This window comes from Oryctolagus cuniculus, chromosome 20 (genome assembly GCF_051225735.1).
Source record: "Oryctolagus cuniculus isolate XC-2025 breed Fujian yellow rabbit chromosome 20, ASM5122573v1, whole genome shotgun sequence".
NCBI classification, from domain to species: Eukaryota; Metazoa; Chordata; class Mammalia; order Lagomorpha; family Leporidae; genus Oryctolagus; species Oryctolagus cuniculus.
The window spans coordinates 39,990,898-40,017,190 of record NC_142886.1 but is presented as its reverse complement, the minus strand read 5'-3'; the positions used below and the strand labels follow the sequence as shown (position 1 = coordinate 40,017,190).

Here is a 26,293-nt window from a genome sequence, read left to right as displayed (position 1 = left end):
ACTCCCTTTTCATGCACTTATTTCCCATCCATATGTCTCCTTTATTGCAATGTCTGTTTAAATCTTTTACCCACTTTTTACTGTGTTTGCTTTACCATGGAGTTTTGAGAGTTCTTTTTGTATTGCTTTTTGTATTGTCAGATATTTACTTTGCAAATATTTCCCTTCAGTCTGTAACTTGTCTTTTCATTGCCTTAACAGAATCTTTTGAAGAAAAATATTTTTAAATGTTAAAAAATTTAAAATTTTTTTCATTTTATTTGAGAGAGAGAAAAGAGGCAGAAACAGAGAGAACCTCTATCTGCTGGCTCACTCCCTAAATACCTGCACCAGCCCAGCTAGGCTGAGCTGGGAGCTCTGACCTGGATCTGAGTCTCCCACGTGGGTGGCAGGGACCCAACTATTTGAGCCTTTGGCTGTGGCCTCCCAGGATGTGCATTAGCGAGAAGCTGGATCAGAGCTGGCATTCGAGCCAGACGCTCTGTGACGGGATGTGGATGTTCCTAAGTGGTGTCGTAACTGCTCTACCAGAAACCTGTCTCCCGAAGTTTCTAAAATGTACCAGAAACCTGTCTCCCGAAGTTTTTAAAATGTACCAGAAACCTGTCTCCCGAAGTTTCTAAAATGTACCAGAAACCTGTCTCCCGAAGTTTTTAAAATGTACCAGAAACCTGTCTCCCGAAGTTTCTAAAATGTATTTCTTTGGCGTGAGCCATGTGGCACGATGGGTTAAGCTGCTACTTGGGACGCCTGTATCCCATATCACAGTGCTGGTTCAAGTCCCTGCTACTCCTCTTCCAATCTAGCTTCCTGTGGCTAAGCCTGGGAAGAAAGTGGAGGCTGGCCCAAGTGCCTAAGTCCCTGCTACCCACATAGGAGACCCAGATGGAGTTCCAGACTCTTGGATTTGGCTTGGCCCAGTTCCAGCTATTGCGGCATTTGGAGAATAAACCAGTGGATAAGAGATTCTCTCTCTCTCTCTCTCTCTCTCTCTCTCTCTCTCTCTCATTGTGTGTGTGTGTGTGTGTGTGTTTCTGATTCTCAGATAAATAAATAAAGCTTTTTCAAAAAATATGTTTTCTTTGGATACATTGTTAAAAGTAGGATTAGTGGTCAAAAACATACCTTTTCCATCTCTGTCTATCTCCCTCCCTCCCCTGGTTCTAGTTACCTTTTGTCTCTTTCCAAAGAGTTTGGAAGCACTGTCATTGACTCATAATATGTTCCCTGGAGACTTGCTGATTGTGGTCTTTCTCACTTGGTTTTACTTACTATTTTGCTAACTATAAAGTGTTACATTACAGTTTTAGTACACTTCACTTACCTAGCAAGTTGAATATTTTCTTAAATTTGGTGTATTTTACATTTTTTCTTAGTAGCTTTTACCATCTGTCATTGGAAAATTATAATTATTCTTATAGATTTGCAAGGCTTTTTGTAATCTTAAATATCAAAATTCATATAAAATATATATCACAAATATTTTCATGTCATTATTTACCTTTGATCTTAGTTTTCCCTCACCCAGTCTGTAATTTATTTTTAATTTCTTCTACACATTAAGTAGTAAGTCTAAAGGCTCATTTGAGAAAATACATTATTCTGTTTTCTTCTAAATTTGAGAAATTTTTATTTTTTTCTTTTTTTATGATCTTATTCTATTTGAGGTGTGAGAAAAGAGTCTAAATTTATATTTCTTAATATTACCAAGGAGAGGCCAGCGTTGTGGCACAGCAGGTAAAGCCACTGCTTCCGATGCCAGCATCCCACATGGGCACCAGTTCAAGTCCTGGCAGCTCCACTTCTGATCCGTCTCCCTGCTCATGTGCCTGGGAAATCAGCAGAGGATGTCCCAAGTGCTTGAGCCCCTGCACCCATGTGGGAGACCCGGACAGAGTTCCAGGCTCCTGGTTTTGACCTGGTCCAGCACTAGTTGTAGCCTTTTGGGGGAGTAAACCAGCAGGTAGAAGATTGATCTATCTCTCTCTGTCTCTCCCTCGCTGTCTATTCTGCCTTTCAAATAAAAAAAAATCTTTTTAAGATGTTAAGATTTGTAAAGATTTTCATTAAAAAAAATACTCCTAAGGAATACCCCTGGCAGTTCTCCTGTCTGCTGCACTGGGGTCATCTCCTCAGTTCTCCCGTAGCCCGGGTCCTGTTTCTGCTCCACCTTGTTCCATGGTTTGGATTTCTGAAGTCAGCCACATACCTCTAATATGGGTTGATTTGTTACACATTCTGATGTCTCCTATGGCACGTTCTCCCTTAGAGTCCAAATTAATCTCTGATATGCATGATAGGATTTTTGTATAATAAAATATCCTATTGTTACTTTATTTGAAAATACATTAAATCTATAAATTAACTTGAAGTTTTTCTATGTTTACAATATTTTAATTTCTTCTACAAAATATTTATAGTTTTACTTATATTGGACTGATCTATCCCTCCTTAGATTAGTTACCAAGTTAGATACACAATAAATGTATATTAAATAAAGGAATATTTTGTCCTGGTTATAAAGGAAATCTAAAGATTTAGATTTGAAAGAAAAAAATGGTAGCTGTTATTGTTAAAAAGGAATGCTATTATTATTTTTAGAATTTTTTTTTTTAGATTTTATTTATTTATTTGAGAGAGAGAGTTTCAGACAGAGAGACAAAGAGACAGAGAAAAGGGTCTTCCATCTGCTGGTTTACTCCCCAAATGGCTGCAATGGCCGGAGCTGAACCTATCCAAAGCCAGATGTCAGGAGCTTCTTCCAGGTCTCCCACATGGGTGTAGGGTCCCAGCACTTGGGCCGTCTTCCACTACTTTCCCAGGCCACAGCAGAGAACTGGGTCAGAAGAGGAGCAACCGGGACTCGAACCAGCGCCCATGTGGGATGCTGTTGCCCCAAGGTGGAGGCTTCATCTCCTGAGTCACAGCACAGGCCCCTTGAATTGCTATGTATGATAGTCTTGCAGTATCTTATTTCTGAAATTCTTTGCAGATTCCTTTGAGTTCTTTGGGTTATAAAATCATGACTGCCGGGCGCCGGATTCTGTCCTGGTTGCTCCTCTACCAGTCCAGCTCTCTGCTGTGGCCCAGGAAGGCAGTGGAGGATGGCCCAGGTGCTTGGGCCCTGCACCCCATGGGAGACCAGGAGGAAGCACCTGGCTCCAGGCTTCGGATCGGCGCAGCGCCAGCCATGGTGGCCATTAGGGGAGTGAACCAATGGAAGGAAGACCTTTCTCTCTGTCTCTCTCTCACTGTCTATAACTCTCTCTCTCTCTCTCTCTCACTGTCTAACTCTGCCTGTCAAAAAAAAAAAAAAAAAAAATCCTGACTGCAGCAGTCAGAGCTGCTCCATTTCCATTCCTCTTCTTTCCCTCCTGCCTTATCACCATCGCAGCCCCGTTCCCTGAGACGTGAGAAAGACCGTGCTTGCTTTGACTCTGCCTTTCGAAGTGCGCCACCAGTCTCCATCTGCACCAGGAACAGTATTGGCTTTTTATTCAAAGGGTTTGGTTTTGTACGGTTTTCAGAAATTGAAGAACAGAATGTATGTTTTATTTTATAAAATTCCCACTTTAAGCCTTTTAACACAAAAATAATTATGAGAGCTGGCACTCAGTATGTTATAAGAAGAATATGTTTCTTTTTTCGTTTTGACTCAAAAATGTTTCATCTTTTGCTCTGCAGTTTCAAACATGTTCCTTTGTAGAAGACTCTAGTGCCCACTGCCTTGTCCCTGAGCTCCCGGAGTCTCTGGTCTTCTGTCCTGTCAGCCCTGGCTCTAGTCTGCTCATTCAGCTTTCTCCCTTCTACTTTTTTTCTTGATCTTTATGCTTCCAATTAAATCATCAAATCAGTCAAAACTCTTAATTTTGTGTTATTTTGAGCATGCTCACTTTCTAACAGTTTATTTCCACGCCATTGTGCAAAACTCAAATTTACAGATATGTGTGTACCATTAATCCAAAAAGATTTAATAGTGAAGTTCCTTTAATTATGATACCAGAGCTTCTGTTAAACGCAGACTTTGCTGAGGGCTCCTTTCTTAAACACAGCCCAGTATCGGGGGGGGGGGGGGTGGAAGTAATTAAGAACTTGAATGAGAATTTTTCAGATGTGCTACCTCACTGGAGCACTCAGATTTTGAAATGTCTTTTGCCCCCAAGTTACTGGAATGGTCCTGTGTGCTGTCCTGGGGAGCTCTGAGGAGGACATCCAACGTGAGAGCATGGTCACTGCATTCATTCCAGGGTCCTCACGTCTCCATCATTCGATGTGGCCTCGAGAAGCTTCGGGTTGGGGCAGCGTTGTGATACAGTGGGTTCACCTGCCACCTGCAGCATCCCATATGGGCACCAGTTCAAGTCCCGACTGTTCCATTTCCTATCCAGCTGTCTGCTAATGTGTCTGGGAAAGCAATGGAGGATGGCCCAAGTGCTTGGGCCCCTGCCATCCATGCAGGAGACTCAAATGAAGTTTCTGACTCCTGGCTTTGGCCTGGCACAGCCCCAGCAGTGGTCATTTGGAGAATGAACCAGTGGATGGAAGATCTCTCTGTCTCTCCCTGTAACTCTGATTTTCAAATAAACAAGTAAATCTTTAAAAAGAGAGAGAGAGAGAAAGGGAAAAAAATCTTTGGGCTGACTATACAAGCAAAGTGACCCAATCCCGGCTTTGTCCTATCCTCTCCCTAAGGTGAAAGAGTGAAGGAGCTCCGAAGTTGGTTCCTGGTCCCCCTGGCAGCTGTGTGCACACTTGGAGATGGCAGCAACCAAGCTGTCCTTTTTGTGCCAAAGGGGACCCCTGTGGATTGTTGACAAGGGCCCACTAGATCTCAGAAAGTCCCAAGTGATTGTTCGGTTGGCATGGGACCATGCCGTCTATGAATCAAGAGAGCCGGCCCTCCGTTGGAGTTGGGGAGGTTGCTTTATGCCAGTGAGTCTCAGGTTCCGCGTGTGCATGGTGAAGAGAGGGCTGAGTTAGTTTTTTTTTTTTGTTTTTTTTTTTTTTAAGATTTGTTTATTCGAAAAGAAGACTTACAGAGTGAGAAGGAAAGACAGAAAGGTCTTCCATCTGCTGGCTCACTCCCCAAATGACTGCAGAAGCCAGCAGCCTGGGACCCAAGCACCTGGGCCATCTTCCACTGCTTCCCAGGAGTATTAGCAGGGAGCTGGGTCAGAAGTGGGGCCGCAGCGAGTTGAACTGGCGCTCATATGGGACGCTGGCGTTGCAGGCAGCAGCCTCACCCCTTGTGCCATGATGCCAGCCCCTACTGGCTGATTCCTAACAGCCCTTGCAGGGAAGCAAGATTGTGTGTTCGTGTTCCTGGGCGAGGATTCCAACTGGGTTGTGTGGTGGGAAAGTTAGTAGTGGCCTTTCTCCCATGGTGGCTGACCACGTGGCGTGGGTGCTGGCAGGCAGCAGATCCAAGGCACTCAGCACAGTTCACATCATGGCTGTGAGGGTAGGGGACAGAGAAGCAATGGAGAGGAAAAGAAGGCATGAGATGTTCTCATCTCAGGGTGTTTATTCTGTCCAGGGCTCCTGGGATTCTAGCACGAAGCACCAAGTTCAAGGTCGTTCATTTTATGCCTGTGGTTTGATTCAAAGTTGAAAAAAAAATAGGTTTGTTCCCCCCCCCCCCCCGGAGGCTGTTTTCAGTAAAACTTCCATATGGGGATATATTTATTACTGAGGAGCATCAAGCGAGTCACAGAGTCAGACCCTGCGGTCACCGATCACCCAGAGCACCAGAGCTGAGGAACGTGTGCCCACACCAGAGCCGCGTTCCTTCCCTGCGCAGCCCAAGGCCGCTGCTTCTTTGGAAGTCCCGTCCCTAGCATCCTTCCTTTCATTCCTTTCTTATAAACTCACGTTATGGACGCCCTCTAAGCCCTAAATATTTTTCCTTTGTTGGCCACCACTTTCAAGATGATTTTATTGCACATGAATTTTCCCCAGCTCTCGAGGACCTGCAGTGGGAGAGCTGACAGAACAGGGATGAGGGTGGGAGGGCAGCAGGGGAGAGCAGATGGAGTAACAAATGACCCTTATAGAATGTTCTGGACACAGAGGAAAGTGAAAAAAGAAAAGAAAAGCCAATTCTATCCCCCAGCAAACCAAAGAGAACCATGCTTAGTATTTTGGTCTTTATTCTTTCCTGTTTCTCTCCATGTTATTTGTCATTAAAGTAAGTGAAGGTTTTATATCCCATGCTTTTCACTTTATAAATAACCCTGCAACAAACCTACCAGTCTGCACTTTCAAAGTCTTTCCCTGGGAGAAGCTCCTGGATGTCAGGATATCATATTAGAGAGTGTGGACTTCACCTTATCATTCTTACAGTTCCTGATTTTGAGTCTTCTTACCAAATTGTTTAATTAACAAATTACACTCCCCCTAGTGGCAGTGCCCCTCTGCCATGTTCTCACTCGTGTTCAATGTTCAGTGTTATTTGTGGTTCAAATCTTTGCTAATCTAATAGATGAAAATCATATCCCATTTTTGTTTTGTCTTATTTCACTAGTTGCTAGTCATGTTGAACATTTTCTTTTTTACTTTTTTTTTAAGATGTTTTATTTACTTTTGAATCGGTGAGATTAACAAGTATACCTTTTTTAAAAGCAAGAGTTATTTATTTATTTGAAAAACAGAGTACCAGAAAAAGGAGAAACAGACACAGAGAGAGATCTTCTATCCACTGGTTCACTCCCCAAATGGTCACTTAAGCCAGGGCCAGACCAGGCCAAAGCCAGGAGCCAGGAATTCTGTCTGGGTCTCCCATATGGGTGGCAGGGGCCTACGGCTTGAGCCATCTTCTGCTGCTTTCAGGGAGCTGGATCAGAAGTGGAGCAGCCAGACTCAAACCGGCTCCTCTATGGGATTTTGGTTTTGTGTGTGGCAGCTTAACCCACTGAGCCACAGAGCTGGCCCCAAACATCTTCATATTTATTAACTCTATTCCCTTTTCTGTGAAATAGCTGTATATAAACTTCTCTGTTTTACAACCGCTATTTTTCACTTTATTGTTTTCCTTTTATATTTGTGATTTTTTTTAATGTTCAAAGATTTTAAGTTTCCATGTATACAGATCTGTGATCTTTTCCTTCACAGTTTCCCCTACTGCCTTTATACTGAGTTTCCCATGTCTAGAGACCAGATTAATATCCACGCCCATGTTCTTTGTTGGCTGGGATTTTAAGCCTAGCACCGTAATTTACTTGAATTTATGCTGGTGCATAGCACAGGGTGGTGATCGGGAGACCGCTTGTTAAGTGCTCCTATTTTACCTAGAATGCCTTCGTTCTCACACACTGGAGACTGGAGGGAGTTCTCACTTATCAGTGGATGTTTTGAAGCTGTCTGTTCTGTTCCTTGGTCTCTATTTTTACTCCAGAGACACACTCTGCCCCCCCCCCCCCAGGTTTTATACTATGTTCCTATGTTCTAAAACCTGGTCTTTCTTGTTTTCAAACTGTTCTTGGCTTTTCTTGCCTGTTTATTTTCCAGATGAATGATAGAATCATATTTGTGAAAACCTCCCTTTAGGGTTTCGATGAAAACTGTGTGCGGCCTATACATTAATTAGGAAGATTTTGGCTTCTTTGCCATCCAGGAGTACACATTTGACATATTCCACCACGTTTTCAAATGTCCCTTTATGTGTCTCTATGGAATTTTGTAGTTTTCTTTATATAAAGTCAACACATTTCTTACTAAGATACTTCCAGATTACTGTGTATTTTGGGTACTTTTTTTTTTTAAATGGAATCTCTTCCCCCTTTAGTTCACTATTTTTAATATCACTTTTTCCCTGAAGATTGCCAAGTACTGACAGGAATCTCGGTGGAAAGCATATTTGTTCCTTTCCAAGATCATAAACTCAGAGAGTTACAAGTGGGGCCGACCTGAAATGTGCTTTCTTTTTATATGTCACAACACTGCTGTTATGAAAGGTAAAATACTTGATCAAAAGATCACACAACTGTTAGGAGAGTAGCTATAAATGATTACTTCCAAATGACCACATTCTCTGTGTCAAGGGCTTATAGAACTTAAATATCCAAAACCAAATTCATGGTCTTTCCCTCAAATAGTTTCCTATGACTGCTGTTGCAAATTACCATACACCTAGTGGCTTTCAACACACACAGACACACACATGTGTACACAAATACACACATGTACACATACACATGCACACACACACATGTACACATACATGCATACACACGCATGTGCATTCGTGCACACACACAGATGTATCATCTTTCAGTGCTGGAGGTCAGGAATCCTAACTGGGTCCCTGAGCTGAAATCAAGGAGTTGGTGTCCATGTCCTCCCCTCCCCCAGCCTCTGGAGACTGCCTGCATCCCGTGGCTCATGGCCCCTTCCTCCATATTGAAAGCCAACAGCCCCAGATATCTATCTCTCTCTCTCTGACTCCTAACTTCCCTCTTCTACTTTTAAAGCCCCTTAAGATTACAGTGGGCCCGCCCAGATCTTCTAGAATGATCTCTGCATTTTAAGATCAGCCACTTTCATTCCATTCTGCAAACCCTAATACCTTTTCCACGTGGTGCAACATATTCCTGGGTTCCAGGTATTAGCACGTGGATATCTTGGAGGCGAGGGTGGTGCATTATTCTGCCCACATCAGCAGGGTGAACTTGGAAGATTTCGAAGCATGACAGCCTCTTCCCCAAATCGCTTCAGTGACTTCCCATTGTTCACTGGATTATGACCAGAACCCTTAAACGAAAGACTGGGCCCTAAATAGTTTCATCCCCTTTACCTTCCGACTCCATTTGCCTCTGCTCACTCTGTGCCCTGGCCACACTGCCCGTTGCTTTGTTCTTTGCACCTTGCTCTCTTCTGCCACAGGGCCCTTGCACATGCTGCTGACCCTGCCTAGAAAGCGCTTCCCCTACCTGCACCTCCCTAACAAGCTCAGCTGCCTCTCACCCCTGAGGTGTCAGCCAGGCCCCCTCTGTCCAGGGACGGCCGCCCTGACCATCACTGAGTTCAGTGCCTTCGCCCCCCTGCTCACAGCACCCTCTGCTGCCCTGGCAGGGCTCTCGCACACCCTGCCAGCACATGCTGCTGTGCTGCAGCCTGCCCCCGAGTGGTCTAGAAGCCCGGGGGCTGCTTGTCTGCTCTGCTCAGCGCTACCTCTTGAGAACCTGCATGCCCAGTCCGTACTGGGCTCCGACGTGTGTCTGGCGAAGGAGTAGGTAAACCCAGAAACCCATTTCTAAGCAAAACCGCTATGAGTGAGTGTGCTTGTGGACACATTTTTGAAAGACTGGGGTAATTCAGAAGTCCAACAGTGAGTAAATTATTATAAATCCGTTGGGAAAAAATTGTTTTGAGCCATTAAAAATTAAAGTTATGAAGACAATAACAATTGTGGGCAATTTTTATATTCCACTTAAAATAGGATCCAGAAGTCCCTAAGCTGATCAAAAGGAAAAGTGCCAAAGTGATCTTAGCACTTGGTGCATGTGTTCAGCATGTACGAGAGTACTTCAAGAAGTTTATGGAGGGGCTGGCGCTGTGGCGCAGCGGGTTAAAGCCTTGGCCTAGAGCGCCACCATCCCATATGGGCGCCAGTTCTAGTCCTGGCTGCTCCTCTTCCAATCCAGCTCTCTGCTATGGCCTGGGAAAGCAGTAGAAGATGGCCCACATGGGAGACCCAGAAGAAGCTCCTGGCTCCTGGCTTCGGATCTGCGCAGTTCCGGCTGTTGCGACCATCTGGGAAGTGAACCAGCAAATGGAAGATCTCTCTCTCTGTAAATCTGCCTTTCAAATAAATAAAATTAATCTTTAAAAAAAAAGTTTGTGGAAAAGTGAACTTACAAGATAAGTTCATTTTGGTGCAACAAATGTGAAATCCACGCGGTTTCTGGAAAATACACATTTTCCCTGAACTTTTGAAAACCCCGTCATATGCATGAATTTTTTAAAAATTGCATCAAAATAAACTAATTTAATTCTTTTTTCTTTTTTTACTTGAGAGGCAGAGAGACCGAGAGAGCTACCTTAAGCTGGTTCATGCTCCATATGCTCACAGCAACCAGGGCTGGGCCAGGTGGAAGCCAGGAGCTGAGAACTCAACCCAGAGCTCCCACTGGGTGACAGGGACCCAGCTGCTTGAGTCACCACCTGCTGCTTCCCGGAGCTCCCACTGGGTGACAGGGACCCAGCTGCTTGAGTCACCACCTGCTGCTTCCCGGAGCTCCCACTGGGTGACAGGGACCCAGCTGCTTGAGGCACCACCTTCCCAGAGTACACACTGGCAGGAAGCTGGAATTGGGAGTAGAGCTGGGACTCCTGTGTCCCACATGGCATCCTAACCACCAGCAAACACCCAGCCCTAAACTTACCTTTTAATGCCACTTTCCAGGAAGAACTCTCATATTTATGAAACACCGCTGTGCCAGTCACTGTGCCGCATACTTGGGACAGCAGAGTGAGCGAGGTGGAGGTGGCTCTGCCTGCAGGAACAGTGATAACAGTTGCAAATGGTCTGACATTGAGGTACTGTCATCACATTTGAGAAAACATAGATTTCCTTTACCACGTGCATACCACTGGTTCCAAAGAAAATACGTTTTAGCTAAAGTGCATCATTATTGTGGATCTCAGAGTTTAAACTTGGGGGGTGGTGTGGAATTGTGGAGGTACTGTATTCATTTCTTTCAGTCTGTAGGCTTTGAAGAGACCCAGACATTAATCACTGCTTACCAAGGAGTAGAGGGAATATTCTAAAAGGGACACGTCTGGGGACAGGGTGAACTTTTAGGCAGATGGGCTTTGGGCTCCATTGGTGGGTGAGGGTGGGAGGTTGGAACATTCCCTGTCTTGCTCAGACTCCTTCCCAAGCATTTGGGGGATCCTCAGCCCTGAGTTGTGGGAAAGAGAGCAGAGTTGCCCCCAACACAGATTCTCTCAGTTTCATCTTTCCTGCACTCAGGCACTATGCCTCCGCACTTGAGCGTAACGTAAATACTTAATTTGTTTAATAAATATCCTGAAATAGCCTCTTGGAGTTGTTACTAGGAGGCCATGAACCTTGTAAGTCACTTAGCCGGCACAGATCAACACTTCCTGTCTTTAATGATGAACGCGATCTTTTTAGTGGCTAAAATGCTCAGTAATCAGTGATGCAGCCCTGCCTGGAGGCAGGAGAAACTGGATAATGGGCAGAAGATGTCATGCCAGATCGGGCCGGTAATTTGAGTCCCTGGAATCCGTTTTAACGTGGCAATTTATGGGAGAGCAGCTTTTCCCCAAGGCAGGGAATAGCCCCCCAAATCTCAAAAGTCCCTTAGTGACTGGCGCATCAGGGAAAGCCCTCGGAAGCCACTGTCCTCTCCAGCCCACTGGGGTCCGTGCCATCTGTGATGTCCACCCCCCTACCCCCGTAGGAATCACTCTTAGTGCTGGGCTCCAGAGAACAGGCCTGCCGGGACTGGGGTGCAATGTGTGTGCAGGGGTGCGTCCCTTCTCTTCCTCCGTCTGCGTACCTACTTGGAGAACTATTGCTAAAACGCGTGCCTGCTAGCTGCTGTCTGAAGAAGCAGGTCCAGGTGCCGATCCTCTGATGCGCACTGCACTTTCACACGGAGTCCTTGAGTTTCCTCCTGTGATTGCCCGCGGGCATGCCCCTCCCCCCCATTCTGTAATTTCCTAAATGCTTGTGGGCGCCCCCTGAACCTTCACCTCTTCACACTGAAATTCTCTTGTTAAAGGCCCTTAAGGTCATCTCATTTGGCGTGACTTTCTGATTATAGGTGGACTTTATTAGTAGAGTGCTTTGGATAATTTGAGGGAATTATTTCATTGTGAAATTTTTTTTTTCATCTTTCTTATTATTGTCCACAGACCCAGGGATTTTAAGTGCTAGGAGCATGTTGTAAATGAAAACATAAATAATTTATTGTAATTATGCTGAACGAAGGCCAAATTTTCTGTTGGCTCAGTGAAGCACATCAGTGAGAAACGGGCTGAGATGTAAAATCTTATTTTCCCAAATGGATTATTTAAAACTAAAGCACAAACTGTTTAAAATCTTAATTTATATAAATTCCTGCATTCTCATTTCACAGGGAAAAAAGTGACTTCATAGAATATTAAAATGATTGTCCTAAAGCCAGGGATATGAATATACTTCAAAAAATTCAGGAAAAAAATAGAATTAATAAATCAATTTATTTTAATGCAGGAAAGTTTTAATCTATGCCTAGTTTTTCCAGATAACACATTTTCCAGTAACTTTCTGAAGACCCCACGTATATACAGTGAATCCCTTGGACTACTACCCAAGCCTTCTGTAACAGAGTTGTAAGAACAGCTTTCAAGAGTTGGCTGTTTCTAGTCCCTAGAGTGACTATAAGGCCCTATTTAAGCCATGGTATGGTATGCTTTTAATTCGATAGAGCAGTGACACTCTTTGTTTCTGTATCATTGCATAATTAGCCTGGCATCGCCAGATTTCCCAGGTGCATCTAATTGTAAGGGATGCTAAGAAATGTAGTGTAGTTCCCAGCAAAATGGGGAAGGAAGGTCTGTTGAACACTTCCTTCACACTCTACCCAGCCCCACAGTGGGTGGCCAGTTACCCCAGCTTCCTTTCCTGTCAACCTGTTTCACCCCCACCAGTTTGAAATGCTTCCTTTGACCTTTGCTGAATTCCTGCATCTACATATTTTGGGACACCTTTTTTTTTTTTTTTTTTTTTTTACAGGCAGAGTGGACAGTGAGAGAGAGAGAGACAGAGAGAAAGGTCTTCCTTTTGCCGTTGGTTCACCCTCCAATGGCTGCCGCGACCGGCGTGCTGCGGCTGGCGCACCACACTGATCCAAAGGCAGGAGCCAGGTGCTTCTTCTGGTCTCCCATGGGGTGCAGGGCCCAAGTACTTGGGCCATCCTCCACTGCACTCCCTGGCCACAGCAGAGAGCTGGCCTGGAAGGGGGACAACCGGGACAGAATCTGGTGCCCCGACCGGGACTAGAACCCTGTGTGCAGGCACCGCAGGCAGAGGATTAGCCTATTGAGCCGCTTTTTTTTTTAAATATGGATGTATTCATTTGGAAGGCAGAATGAAAGAGACAGGAAGACACACACACAGACACAAAGAGAGAGAGAGAAGGAATTTCCCATCTGCTGGCTCACTGTTTTTTTCAATATGCAATAATTGCCAGTTTTACTCCTCCAGCTTAGAGATCCAGAAATTTATATTTTTTCTTTAATAGTTCTTTCAAGAATTTAGGTTTCCCCATTGCCCATATAAGCTGGTTGGAAAGTATTTTACTCTTACTTATAAAACAAAATCCCTGATTCTTTCTGTGTGTCTGAGAGCCACAGGTGTTCATTAGAAAATACACATAAGCAAAACAAAACAGACCAAACTCCACACAACACAGAAACAGGCAGCTAAGTTTTTGATGTGTATTTGGATGTATACACCCCCACACACAATCTGGGATTTTATGAGTGAGCTGATCCTTCATATGCTTCTTTATAACCTGCTGTGGTTACTTCACCATATGGAATGAATGCGTTTCCATGCATAGGTGTGAAACTTCCCCATTGGCAAATAGACCTGGAAGATGGATCAAAATCCAAGGAGATATTGCTAACAAGGATTTTGGTACCTAAAGCAGAATGCCACCAGATGATTAAGAGTGAAATGAAGGTCAAAGATCAGAAAAATGCTAACAGAAGGGGCCAGATTTTAATATCAAACAAAGAAGATGGCCAGCATCACAGCTCACTTGGCTAATCCTCCGCCTGCAGCGCTGGCACCCCAGGTTCTAGTCCCGGTTGGGGCGCCGATTCTGTCCCAGTTGCTCCTCTTCCAGTCCAGCTCTCTGCTGTGGCCCGGGAAGGCAGTGGAGGATGGCCCAAGTGCTTGGGCCCTGCACCCGCATGGGAGACCAGGAGGAAGCACCTGGCTCCTGGCTTCGGATCGGCTCAGCAGCAGCTGTAGCAGCCATTTGGGGGGGTGAACCAATGGAAGGAAGACCTTTCTGTCTGTCTCTCTTTCTCACTGTCTAACTCTGCCTGTCAAAAAAACAAAGCAAGAGCCGGCGCCGTGGCTCAATAGGCTAATCCTCCACCTTGCGGCGCCGGCACACCGGGTTCTAGTCCCGGTTGGGGCGCCGGATTCTGTCCCGGTTGCCCCTCTTCCAGGCCAGCTCTCTGCTATGGCCAGGGAGTGCAGTGGAGGATGGCCCAGGTGCTTGGGCCCTGCACCCCATGGGAGACCAGGAAAAGCACCTGGATCCTGGCTCCTGCCAGGATCAGCGCGGTGCGCCGGCTGCAGCGGCGGCCATTGGAGGGTGAACCAGCGGCAAAGGAAGACCTTTCTCTCTCTGTCTCTCTCTCTCACTGTCCACTCTGCCTGTCAAAAAAAAAAAAAAAAAAAAAAAAAAAAAAAAAAAAAAACAAAGCAAAACAACACCACCACAAGAATTCAAGGCCTAAAGCACCTAGGCTAAGGATGGCTACTGTGTGAGTGACTTTGTTTCCAATGCATCAATCACAAACTTGCTTCTTGCTCCTCTAATCTCTTCCCTCAGCCTTTCCAACTCTTCCACTCAGGGTCCAAATGCCTACTGAGGGGGTCCTCTTTAACTCCTGGCCCTGCTGGGTCACCTCCTCAAGGTTTCCTTCTGCCTCCTGGCTCACACCTTCGGGGCGGGTTGCAGGGTTCCTTCTGCCACACGACGGCAGCCTTCCTTGGCCATTGGCATGTCCTGTGACTTTCCTTCATTTTCTGCACAAGACTTCTGCATGTTGAGTACTTTTATGTAATTTCCTTTTTGAACGAATTAATCTGTAGAAGATCCAGGACTCTTTTCTCCTTCTCCAGCTACAGGGAGTGGACACTGTCCTTATTCAGTGATTCTTGAGTTACAGTCGTACTGTTTTAATTATTAAAGGTTTATATATTTTTACATTATCATTATTTTTAAAAATTTCTGAATTTTATGGCATATTCATTTTTCCAAATAAACTTTAGATTCAATTTAACAAATTAAAAAATTGTTAAAGCACAAGTAAATGAACAAAAAAGACTCTATAATTTCTGTATTACATATTATTTCTTTCTTTTTTTTTTTTTTTTTTTTTTTTTTGACAGGCAGAGTGGACAGTGAGAAAGAGAGACAGAGAGAGAGGTCTTCCTTTTGCCGTTGGTTCACCCTCCAATGGCCGCCACGGACGGCGTGCTGCGACCGGTGCACCGCGCTGATCCGATGGCAGGAGTCAGGTACTTCTCCTGGTCTCCCATGGGGTGCAGGGCCCAAGCACTTGGGCCATCCTCCACTGCACTCCCTGGCCACAGCAGAGAGCTGGCCTGGAAGAGGGGCAACCGGGACAGAATCCGGCGCCCAGACAGGGACTAGAACCCGGTGTGCCAGCGCCGCAAGGTGGAGGATTAGCCTAGTGAGCCTCGGCGCCGGCCAACTTATTATTTCAAAATATATTCTACTTAAAAGCATACTAGGGGGCCGGCGCCGCGGCTCACTAGGCTAATCCTCCGCCTAGCGGCGCCGGCACACCGGGTTCTAGTCCCGGTCGGGGCGCCGGATTCTGTCCCGGTTGCCCCTCTTCCAGGCCAGCCCTCTGCTGTGGCCAGGGAGTGCAGTGGAGGATGGCCCAGGTGCTTGGGCCCTGCACCCCATGGGAGACCAGGAAAAGCACCTGGCTCCTGGCTCCTGCCATCGGATCAGCGCGGTGCGCCGGCCGCAGCGCGCCGGCCGCGGCGGCCATTGGAGGGTGAACCAACGGCAAAGGAAGACCTTTCTCTCTGTCTCTCTCTCTCACTGTCCACTCTGCCTGTCAAAAAAAAAAAAAAAAAATTAAAAAAAAAAGCATACTAGGGGCTGACGTTGAGATGTAGTGTGTTAAACTGCTGCCTGCATCGCTGGCAACCCGTATGGGCACCTGCTCAGTCTTGGCTGCTCCAGTTCTGATCCAGCTCCCTGCTAATGCATCTGGGAAAAGCAGTGGAGGATGGCTCAAGTCCTTGGACCCTGTGTACCCACATGGGAGACCTAGATGAAGCCCCTGGCTCTTGGCTTCGCTCTGGCCTAGCACTGGCTGTTGCAGTAATTTGGAAAGTGAACCAGTAGATAGAAGGTCTGTCTCCCTGTCTCTCCCTCTCTGTAACTCACCCTTTCAAATAATAAATAAACTTTTTTAAAAAACCACATTATTGGCCGGCGTTGCGGCTCACTAGGCTAATCCTCCACCTAGCGGCGCTGGCACACCAGGTTCTAGTCCCATTCGGGGTGCCGGATTCTGTCCCGGTTGCTCCTCTTCCAGGCCAGTTCTCTGCTGTGGCCAGGGAGTGCAGTGGAGGATGGCCCAAGTCCTTGGGCCCTGTACCCGCATGGGAGACCAGGAGAAGCACCTGGCTCCTGGCTTCGCATCAAGATCAGCATGGTGTGCCGGCCACAGCGCAGGGGCCGCAGCAGCCATTGAGGGTGGGGGTGGGGTGAACCAATGGAAAAGGAAGACCTTTCTCTCTGTCTCTCTGTCTCTCTCACTGTCCACTCTGCCTGTCAAAAAAAAAAAAAAAAAAAAAAAAAAAAAAAAAAAAAAAAGAAAAAACCCACATTATCGTACTAATCTAAAAAATAAGGATTATTTGATGATTGGTGTTTTTCTAACTTCAAGAAAGTATGCATTTGAAAAAACATGTTTCCATCCAAACAGTAGCTGACAGGGTTATTAGTGGGGCACTTCCAAATGGATTGATGTTTATAGTTCACATTTCAACTTCAGATCTATTTGTTGCATTAGCAAAATAAAGTTCATTAAGCTTTAGTCCTGTAGTCCATCTCTCTGAGCCTCTGGACCTGCTAAGACTCAGGTGTCGGGTCTGGAAAGGGTGTAATCTTTCCTACATGACACTTGGAAGTTCAGCTGGTTCCTAAACCTCCCGTCCCCAGGATATGAACTTGTTGCTTCCAGAGAAACGGCATCTGTGCACTGAGCCATTATGCCATCTGTTAAAGTGGTCAGAGTTCATTTTATTGCCTCCTTTGTGGAAGGACTTGTACTGTCAAAGCAGGTGTGATTGAAAACATAATTTTCCTCATCAGTATGTGTTGTTTCTAGCCAGATCATAGCCTGCCAGAAATCTGTTGAGCATAGGATGAAAACCACTTCCGAATAGCTAGTAATAAGAAATTAAATGATTGCCATCTCTGTCCATTTCTTTTATTTCATAATCAAGTTCAAGATGAGACTGGAGGTCTCCATTGAAGTAATTATAGATTTAAAGTAGAAATGGCTGTATCGCTATTCGTATGTCACACCAATGAAGGCAGCATCCTTTTTCTCTCCATTTAGGTTTATATATGTAGATATAGATATAGATACAGATACAAGTATAGATACAGATATAGATATAAATATAGGTGTAGATACAGATATAGATAGATATAGATATAGATACATTTATAGATATAGATACAGATATGAATACAGATATGTTTATGGCTCATTGTAACTGTCTTCAAGGTCAGAGACTCAAACTGCTTTTCTCAAAAGGCTGAAGATGACTAATGACAGTTGGATTGCATTTTTAAAGTGTCTGTAGACAGACACCAGTTGGGAAACTGAGATCCGGTTCCTATTCACCCACATGTAGAACTGGATCAAATCCTAGCCGTCAGCTGGTGCAGCCATTCAACCTGACAAAAAGGAACTTGAAATGCGTCACAGCTAAGACTTGCCCAAGGCCACAAAGTCGGAGCTGCCCCTGGGCGACACGCATGCCTCCTGTGGCCTCCTTTCTGCTGGGCCAGGCTACCTGCCTGCCACATTCAGAACTTTTGTGCACCGTGGAGAATGAACAGTCTGGTGGCCCAAAAGCACAGGAAACAGATGTTTATGATTCAGTCAAAGACGTTCACTCTGGCTTTTGTTCTTTGTCCTTAAAGCTGTCTGATCCGTGCTATTTTCTTGCATCGTAATCTCTCTTCCAGAGAGAACGCGATCACGTCACCGTTTATTAGCAGCTCTGCTAAAGCACTTGAGAGAGGAGTATCAAGCTGCCGGCCGGAAAGGAGACTCTGGACCGTCTGAAGGCTGCATTATCCTCACGTCCACGAGTCGTCAGCAATCAGGCATTCTGAAATTGCATTCTTTCCTCCTTCTAAAACATGTCTGGCTTTAAATAAGACTCCTCATTCTTAAAACTTAGCAAATGGGAAAAAGTGAGTCATTATTTATGGTTAATCACTTTTGCCAGCTGTGACTGCATTTCACATCCATTTTTCCTTTTTTTCTTGGGCTGGAGAATCTATTCTGTTTTTCTTTAGGGGAAAGACTGTATTGGGTCAGTGACTAAGAGTCTTGACCTAGGGCAGGAACCCAGCTCGATTGGAAGAGGCTGTGCCTCACTGCGCCGCTCAGCTGATCCCTCCCCTTGCTGTTTATAGCTCCATTTTGAGGTATTTAGCGTGGTGGTTCAGATGCCAGTTAAAGATGCCCGGATTCCACATCAGATTACTTGGGTTCAGCAACCGTCTCCAGCTCCTGCCTCCAGCTTCCTGCTCATGCAGATCCTGGGAAGCAGTGGTGATGATGCAAGTATTGGGTTCCTGCCTCCCACGTGGAAAACTGGACTGAGTTCCCAGTTCCTGACTTTGAATCAGCCCAGTCCTGACCATTGTGGGCATTTGGGGAGTGAACTAACAGATGGGAGTGTGCATTCTGGCTCGCTCTCTGTGTGTGTGTGTGTGTGTGCACGCATGCACACGCGCCTCTCAAGTAAATAAACTAGCATTTTTTAAAGCCTTGGGCACAAATCATTAGATCAATGCACCATTGTATCTCTTGTGGAGATTGCACTGTTGTGATAGGAAAAGGTTATTGCTTTACCAAGTCTCATCTCTGCATCCTAGATGTCCATATTGAAAGAGTTCCTCCTTTCTCAACTTGCAAACAAAATCACTAGGTTTCATAATGTCAAGAACAACTGCACCAATCAGTAGTGGCCAGGGGAGGAATGCTGTCTACCAATTGGCTTATGCCATTCAGTCTTGGACCCAGTCCCTGTGGTAGGGAGAGTAGAGTCAGTGATTGGCTGAGGCTTTGCAGATTCTATTTTGGGAGCTTGAGGTGGGGATGCATTCCAAGCAAATCACACAGCTGCTACAGAGCAGGATGGGGGCTGGGGGAGTAAGCAGCGATGTCCACTACGTTAGTCTAGTGACCTGAACCTAGAGCTGAAGCTGAAGTTCTGCCTGGCCAGTGTGCTGTGTTAGTACTGGCTGGTCTGGACAGCCTTTTATTGTTCACGGTTCATCCTAAACAGCCAGATCACTGCCTGTTCACAAGCTCACTGCCTTTGCGTCCAAAAAGATCAAATAATGATCTTACATTCAGTAATATATTGTCCTCACATTGGAAGGGACACTTAAAGTCAAATAATACTATTTGTTGTTGACAGACTAAATATTCTAACTTAGACATGTATATTACAGAGTAAAGAGAAGTCTGCTGGGGCTGGCATTGTGGCACAGTAGGTTAAGCCGCTGCTTGCCATGCCAGCATCCCATGTGGGTGTTTGTTCAAGTCTTTGCTGCTCTGCTTCCAATCCAGCTCCATGCTAATGCACCTGGGAAAGCAGCACAAGATGGCCCGAGTGCTTGTGCCCCTGGGCCCATGTGGGAGGCTCAGATGAAGCTCTTAGCTGCTGACTTTGGCCTGGCCCAGCCCCGGCCTTTCTCTCTCCCTCTCTCTTTCTCTCTCTGTTACTCAGCCTTTCAAATAAATAAAATAAATCTTTTTAAAAATGTATAAAAAGTCCTTGTTTATTTAAAAGGGAGGGGGGAGAAGGCTGCTGCTGTTTTTCTGGTTAACTTTGACATTTCTATTGCCTGGGACTTTGAACCTTGAGCTCGTCTTAAAGGCAATATTTTGTTGGCTCGAAATAGAATTTTGATAGCACAAGGACACTCTGATCTATTTCAAGTAGTGATGTCCCTTTGACTTGATGACAAGCGGATGTGACATGCTCTTGCTGATAGCAGTTTGAAACGTTCCAGGCGAACCCCATCCCTCAGAATAAGCTTTCCACCATGCCTCATTCTGGGTTCTCCTTGAAAGCAGTGCTGAGATGCCCACTTGTGTGCTTACTGTGGTGAAACAGAGAATGAGGGGAAGCTATTGCAAGTGTCAGTTGTTAAGTCCATTACTGCTGTGAGTGACCAGAGCCCAATCCCACCAGACTCCCCAGTGACCTCAGAGTTCCCTACCTGAAGGTCAGAAGGAGAGAGCTGTTCCCACTGAATCCTCTTGCCTCTTTGGTCAAGGCTTGCCCTGTGAGGGCTTAAGTCCTTGTTCATAGTCACCCTTCCCTATCCATGAGAGGTTGGTTCCAGAACCCACGCAGAAATCAAAACCTGAGGATGCGCTGGTCCCTTACATACAATGATGTAATGTTTGCACATATCCTATGATATATTCCCATATGCTTTATTTGTAAATTATTAATATTTTTAGTTGATTTGTGAGGCAGAGAGAGAAAGAGGCTCCCATCAGCAGGTTTACTCCCCAGACGCCTGCTGTGGCCAGGACTGGGCCCAGCTGAAACTGGGGAGAACTCAGTCCAGGTCTCCCACGTGGCTGGCAGGAACCTTCTTACTTGGGCCTTTATTTCTGCCTTCTCAGGTCTATATTAGTGGGAAGCTGGCGCCAGGAGCCAGAGCTGAGAGCTCCCATATACTTTGCATCATAGCTGGATTATTTATTATACCTGACACAATGTGCATGCTGTGTAAATGGTTGTTATACTCTATTGTTTAAGGAATGATGGCAAGAAAAAAAGCAGTCTGTATGTGTTCAGTGCAGACACAGCCATCATAGGCCACATAGTACTACATGACTGCATAGTGCATGACCTGCAGTTGGTTGATTCCTCGGATGTGTATTCACATTGTGTGTGTGTGTGTGTGTGTGCAGCTGCACACCACACCCAGTGAGCAGGCAGTCCCTGACAAACAGCACAAGGCACTTGGCACAGGATGCAGCTGAGGGGAGAGGCTCCCAGCCACTGCTGGGATAGAAGACAGGTGCAGAGCATCTGAGTCTGACACACGCGAAAGGGATGCATCTGCCAGCGTCAGGTAGGAGCACAGGAAAGACCAGAAGTCACCTGCATGTCTCTTTAATCTGTCCTGCATGTCTGGGTGACTTTTCTTCACATGCATCCTTTAAAAGGTAAAATTAATAAACACTGGATTGCCAGAGCACCCCACAGGACTCTCCCTGACAAAGAGGCAGAGCAGCAGCAGGGCCCTCAGGTGAGAAGGGGGCTGTGGGAGAAGCTGTCGGCCCTCCGTCTTCCATTGCAGGGTCCTCTCGTCCCCAGCAGGGCTCCTTGCTTGGAGGGTAATTTCTTAAATTTATTTCATTTTATTTGAAAGGCAGAGAGCCAGAGATCTTCTGTCTGCTGGTTCACTCCTCAGATGCCCATGACAGTCAGGGCTGGGCCAGGCTGAAGCCACGAGCCTGGCCCTCCATGCAGGTCTCTCACATGGGTGACAGGGCCCAAGCACCTGAGCCATCATCTGCTGCCTCCCTGAATGTGCATTGGCAAGAAGCTGGATGGGGAGATTGGAGTAATCAGGTCTCAACCCAGACACTCGGTCGGGGTCGGATGCTGCCCTCCGAAGCGGTGACTTAACCATTGCATCGAATGTGTGGCCTTGGAGTGTAATTTTTCTCTTGCTGTTCAGTCACAATGACAGCTTTGTCCCTGATGTAATGGTAGTTTTGACTTTAGTTTAAATTATTCCACGAAGTGTCAAAGAGAAAAGAGATTCTCCCTCTCCCTGCCAAAAATTCTACTAGGAAGACTTTGCTCATTGAAATCTTTGCCTCCACATTAAATTTCTCATTCATGCTTCAGCTGAATCACAGGTGGCATTAACCTTCAGAGCCCATGTGACTAGCACGTGACTCAGACATAATTACCCATGTGTCATTGTGTTTTCTGGGAACACAGCATTCGGACACCAGCAAGAGCACACCTCTCCAGTGGGTCTTCCCTGGGCTCAGTGAGAACTCTTATTGTTGGGATCTATCCTAGTGTTCCTGCCACTGATATAGGAGACTTGGATTGTACTCCTGGCTCCTGGCTTCAGCCCCTGCCTAGCCTTGGCCATTGTGAGCATTTAGGAAGTGAATCAGTAGATGGAAGTCAGCCCTCTCCCTCTATACCGCCCCGCACCTCAAATAGAACAGAGCGCAACAAAACACCTTGGTGTGTGTCAGATGAGTGTCGGGCAATTGTCAGCATAATTCACTCAAGGGACCCTCCAGGTGTGCCTTAGCTGACCTTGAAATCACATGTCTCGTTTAAAATGTTTTTAAAGCATTATTTTAGGGAGTATAGATAAGCTGGAATGTTCCAAAGGATTGTCTAAAACTGTGGTTCCTGTAGCTCAATGGTTCTCAACCAGGGATGATCTTGTTCTCCCAGAGGACGCTTGGTAATTTCTGGGGGCATTTTTGGCTGTCACACTGTGGAGCTGGCACTACTGATATCTAGTGAGTAAAAGCCAGGATGATGCTAAATACCCTATGACACACAGGACAGCACGTTCACCCCTGTAGACAGCATTACCCCATCTCACATGTCAATAGGACTGAGGGTGAGAAACTGATACACTGGGGAACGTTTATGCAATGTGAAATAAGGCCACTTGTTTGGAAAATTCAGACTAAAAGAAAGAAAGTATTCCTTCAGTTGAACAGTTAAAACAGAACTACCCGTAAACCTACCATTTCATAAGACAGCTGTCTTTTTAGCTATGACCTTCAACTTCTGCCCAAATGAATATAGATGTTCCTAAGACTGCAATTATGGGATCAAGCCTTTAGCCTAGTGGTTAAGACACCTGCATCCCACAGCAGAGTGCCTGGGTTCAATTCTCAACTCCTGGCTCCAGCTTTCTGCCAAGGCAAACCCTGGGAGGCAGCAGTGATGGCTCAGGTATGAGTTCCTGCCACCAACATGAGAGACATGGATTCTGTTCCCAGCACCTGGCTCTGGTCTCCAACCAACCCCAGACACTGCAGACCTTTGGGGAGTGAATCAGCATTAGGGAGCTCTGTGTGTGTGTGTGTGTGTGTGTGCGTGCGTATCAAATAAAATAATTTAAAATTTTTAATATTATAATTTTGATGTATATCCAAGTTTATATTCTTGTTTCCACTTAAAAATGCCACTTCTGGGAGCAGTGTCATGACACAGTGTGTTAAGCCACCACTTGTGGTATCCATATTAGAATGCTGGCTCCAGTCCTGTCCACTCTGTGCTTCTGATCTGGCTTCCTGCTAGTGTGCCTGGAAAAGCAGTGACGATGGCCCAATCTCTGTGATCCATGTGGGAGACCCAGATGGAGTTACTGGCTCCTGGCTTCAGTCTGGCCCAGATCTGGCTGTACTAGCTATTTGAGTAGTGAACCAGCAGATGAAAGATCAATTGATCACTCTCTCCCCCCACCCAATTCTCCCTCTTTCCCTCCCTCCCTCTCCCTCTCTGTCTCTCCTTTTCTGTTACTCTTCCTTTCAAATAAGTAAATACTTTCAAAAATATCACTTTCATCACCTGTCATTTTGATACATGTTATCCCATGGAGTGAAATCTATTAAAACAATCCCTCTATTTTTCTTTCCATGCATATATACAAACAAGTACTCCAGTCTAAAATCTAGCTTTGGAGACCTGACCATGGGGTACTGTTGAATGATTTTACAACAAATACTGTTTTCCAAGAAATAGCTACTTTTAGAACATCCTAAGAAATTACTGCAATGTAAATATTTTCACCCAAGAAACATTTACTACTTGTAAGAGACATCCATTACTTACATATTTACAAATTAAGGAGAAAATCCAGCTGTGGCCTGGTTTAATGACAGAATCACAGCGTACACCTTGACTCCATCAGGGTTGAGACCTCTTACCCTCTGGGTCATGGGTGCATCCAGTCTGCGCCACGGGAGCCCCCATGCATCACAGAAAGGAGAAAGCAGAATCTTGCTTAACCCATCAGGATGTACCAGAACAAAATCCTGGCGTTCATCTTGATAAAAGTAATTTATAACCACTTTTTAAGATGAATCAGGGCCGGCGCCGTGGCTCACTTGGCTAATCCTCCGCCTGTGGTGCTGGCATCCCTGGTTCTAGTCCTGGTTGGGGTGCCAGATTCTGTCCTGGTTGCTTCTCTTCCAATCCAGCTCTCTGCTGTGGCCCGGGAATGCAGTGGAGGATGGCCCAAGTGCTTGGGCCCTGCACCTGCATGGGAGACCAGGAGGAAGCGCCTGGCTCCTGGCTTCGAATCGACACAGCTGGCCGTAGCACCCATTTGGGGGGTGAACCAATGGAAGGAAGACCTTCCTCTCTGTCTCTCTCTCACTGTCTAACTCTGCTTGTCAAAAAAAAAAATGAATCAGGATATGTTTTTATTTTACCAGATAAGAAATCTGATAGAATCCAGTTTAATGGACAGAGTCAAGTCCTACCTGAAATACTCAATGTATACCTCTGTCAGCCCAGGGCTCCCTGCACTTCAGTGTCCAGACAGTTTTGCCTGGAACCCCAATTTCCCACCCAGTAGAATTTTAAAGCACTTCCCAAGAGACTTGCACTTCTCTGGAAGGGAAGTGGCTCTGAGTTCTCATTTCTCTGAACTAACTCAGTTGATGGATCATCTTACTATTCCCATCTGACTTTCTTGCCCTCTATTGCACCGGCTCAGACAGAACTCATCTAACTTAGTCTTCAGCTCTGATTCAACACTGACACCCCGAAACTCACTGTTGCCCCCAGAGGATGTATGCCTGTTACACCGCTTGGTCAAGGAAGTGACAAGCAATGCATATAGCAGCAAGCAGTTAATCAGAAGACTCTTGACAGCTGCACCATTAAGGGCTTTGGTGGCAGTTTTCCTACTGCATCCCCTCTTCCTGCACTCTCTCCTACCTTGCGTTCCACCCCCTCCGCCAAACTGGTCCTAAATTCTTCATAGGAAATTATTCAGAGTAGTAGAGCTCTCTTGGGTTCCTACACCCATAATCCATTCCATATCTCCATTTTGGTTTGCAAACTAGACCAACCAGAAAAGCCTTTACTTTAACTGGACCTAAGTTTCTGGAAAACAACTGTTGATAGCAGTTCACTAGCCTCTCACACACCTCTAAAAGCCTTAATTCCTTTAAAAAACCAGTTATGAAATACAAGGCTGCATGTATGTCTGTAGCCATGTGTCTGGTCAAAGAGTAGCTGTTTAACTGCACCAAAATGCTTGGCCTTGGACTCCAGGTCAACACAGACTCTTGAATGTATCCACTGTCTGCTTTGTTCACTTTCCTGCTCTTTATTTCTGAATGGTTCAGCCTGCCATTCAGGGCACCCCTTCTTTCCATTGCCTCATTTCTGCTGCCTCATTTCTCAGCATTGTTTGTCATTCAGTCTCTCTTGCAGCTGATCTGGGCTCGTAGAATGTGGTTGAGCACAGAGATCACAGGTCCGTGAGTGATGGTCCCAGGGTGACATCTTTTACATATCTGATTTCTCTTGTGAGTGTTTGGAGTCTGTACGGTGATGATAGCATCTCTTTCTTAAATCCCCCCTCATCACCTGGGAGGGAATGACTGCTCCATAGCGTTGGCAGCACTCATTTATCCTGCATACTCATTCACTCAACAAACACTCACTGGCTGCTGTGGGCTAAGAAGCGGGGACATGCAGCAAACGATATGCAGCAAACATAACTAGGCTCTTCCCTCCTAGAGTTTACTTCTGAGCGGAGTAAGCAGTGGTAGAATATTCCAGTGTTGGGCTGGCATTGTAGCACAGCAGTTTAGGTCGCTTCCTGTGGTATCAGCATCCTATGAGAGTTCCAGTTTGAGTTCTGGCTGCTCCAGTTCCAATCCAGCTCCCTGTTAATGTACCTGGGAAAGCAGTGGAACATGGCCCAAGTACTTGGGACCCTGCTGGGTACCCACGTTAGAGACCCAGGCAGAGCTCAGCCCTCCTGCTTCCTCCTGGCCCAGCCCCAGCCATCATCGCCATTTGGGAAGTGACCCAGAAGATGGACCAGCTCTCTTCTTCTCCCTCTGTAACTCTGCCTTTCAGATCAATAAGTAAGTCCTTTTTAAAAATGACAACATGACACGAATAAAAAAATTCCAGTGTGTGGGTGACACAAGACGACACGTTCTGGTTTCAGAACTAGAGTCGAGTCTTATTAGGGTTGAA

At 45.8% G+C, this 26,293-nt stretch overlaps 1 protein-coding gene across 4 annotated transcripts in view; it reads left to right on the top strand.

Annotated features, from left to right (window-relative positions):
* The window catches only part of EFCAB11 (EF-hand calcium binding domain 11), a 178,325-nt gene that overhangs the window by 149,275 nt on the left and 2,757 nt on the right, over window positions 1-26,293 (top strand). The window contains exon 6 of one of the 4 annotated variants that reach the window (XM_089322638.1): window positions 18,003-18,138. The exons of the other annotated variants lie outside the window; for them this stretch is intronic. Coding sequence (XP_089178764.1) covers window positions 18,003-18,102 — 100 coding nt within the window. The 3' untranslated portion in view covers window positions 18,103-18,138. Of the gene's footprint in view, window positions 1-18,002; window positions 18,139-26,293 lie in introns of those variants that run through there. 4 annotated transcript variants of the gene reach the window in all.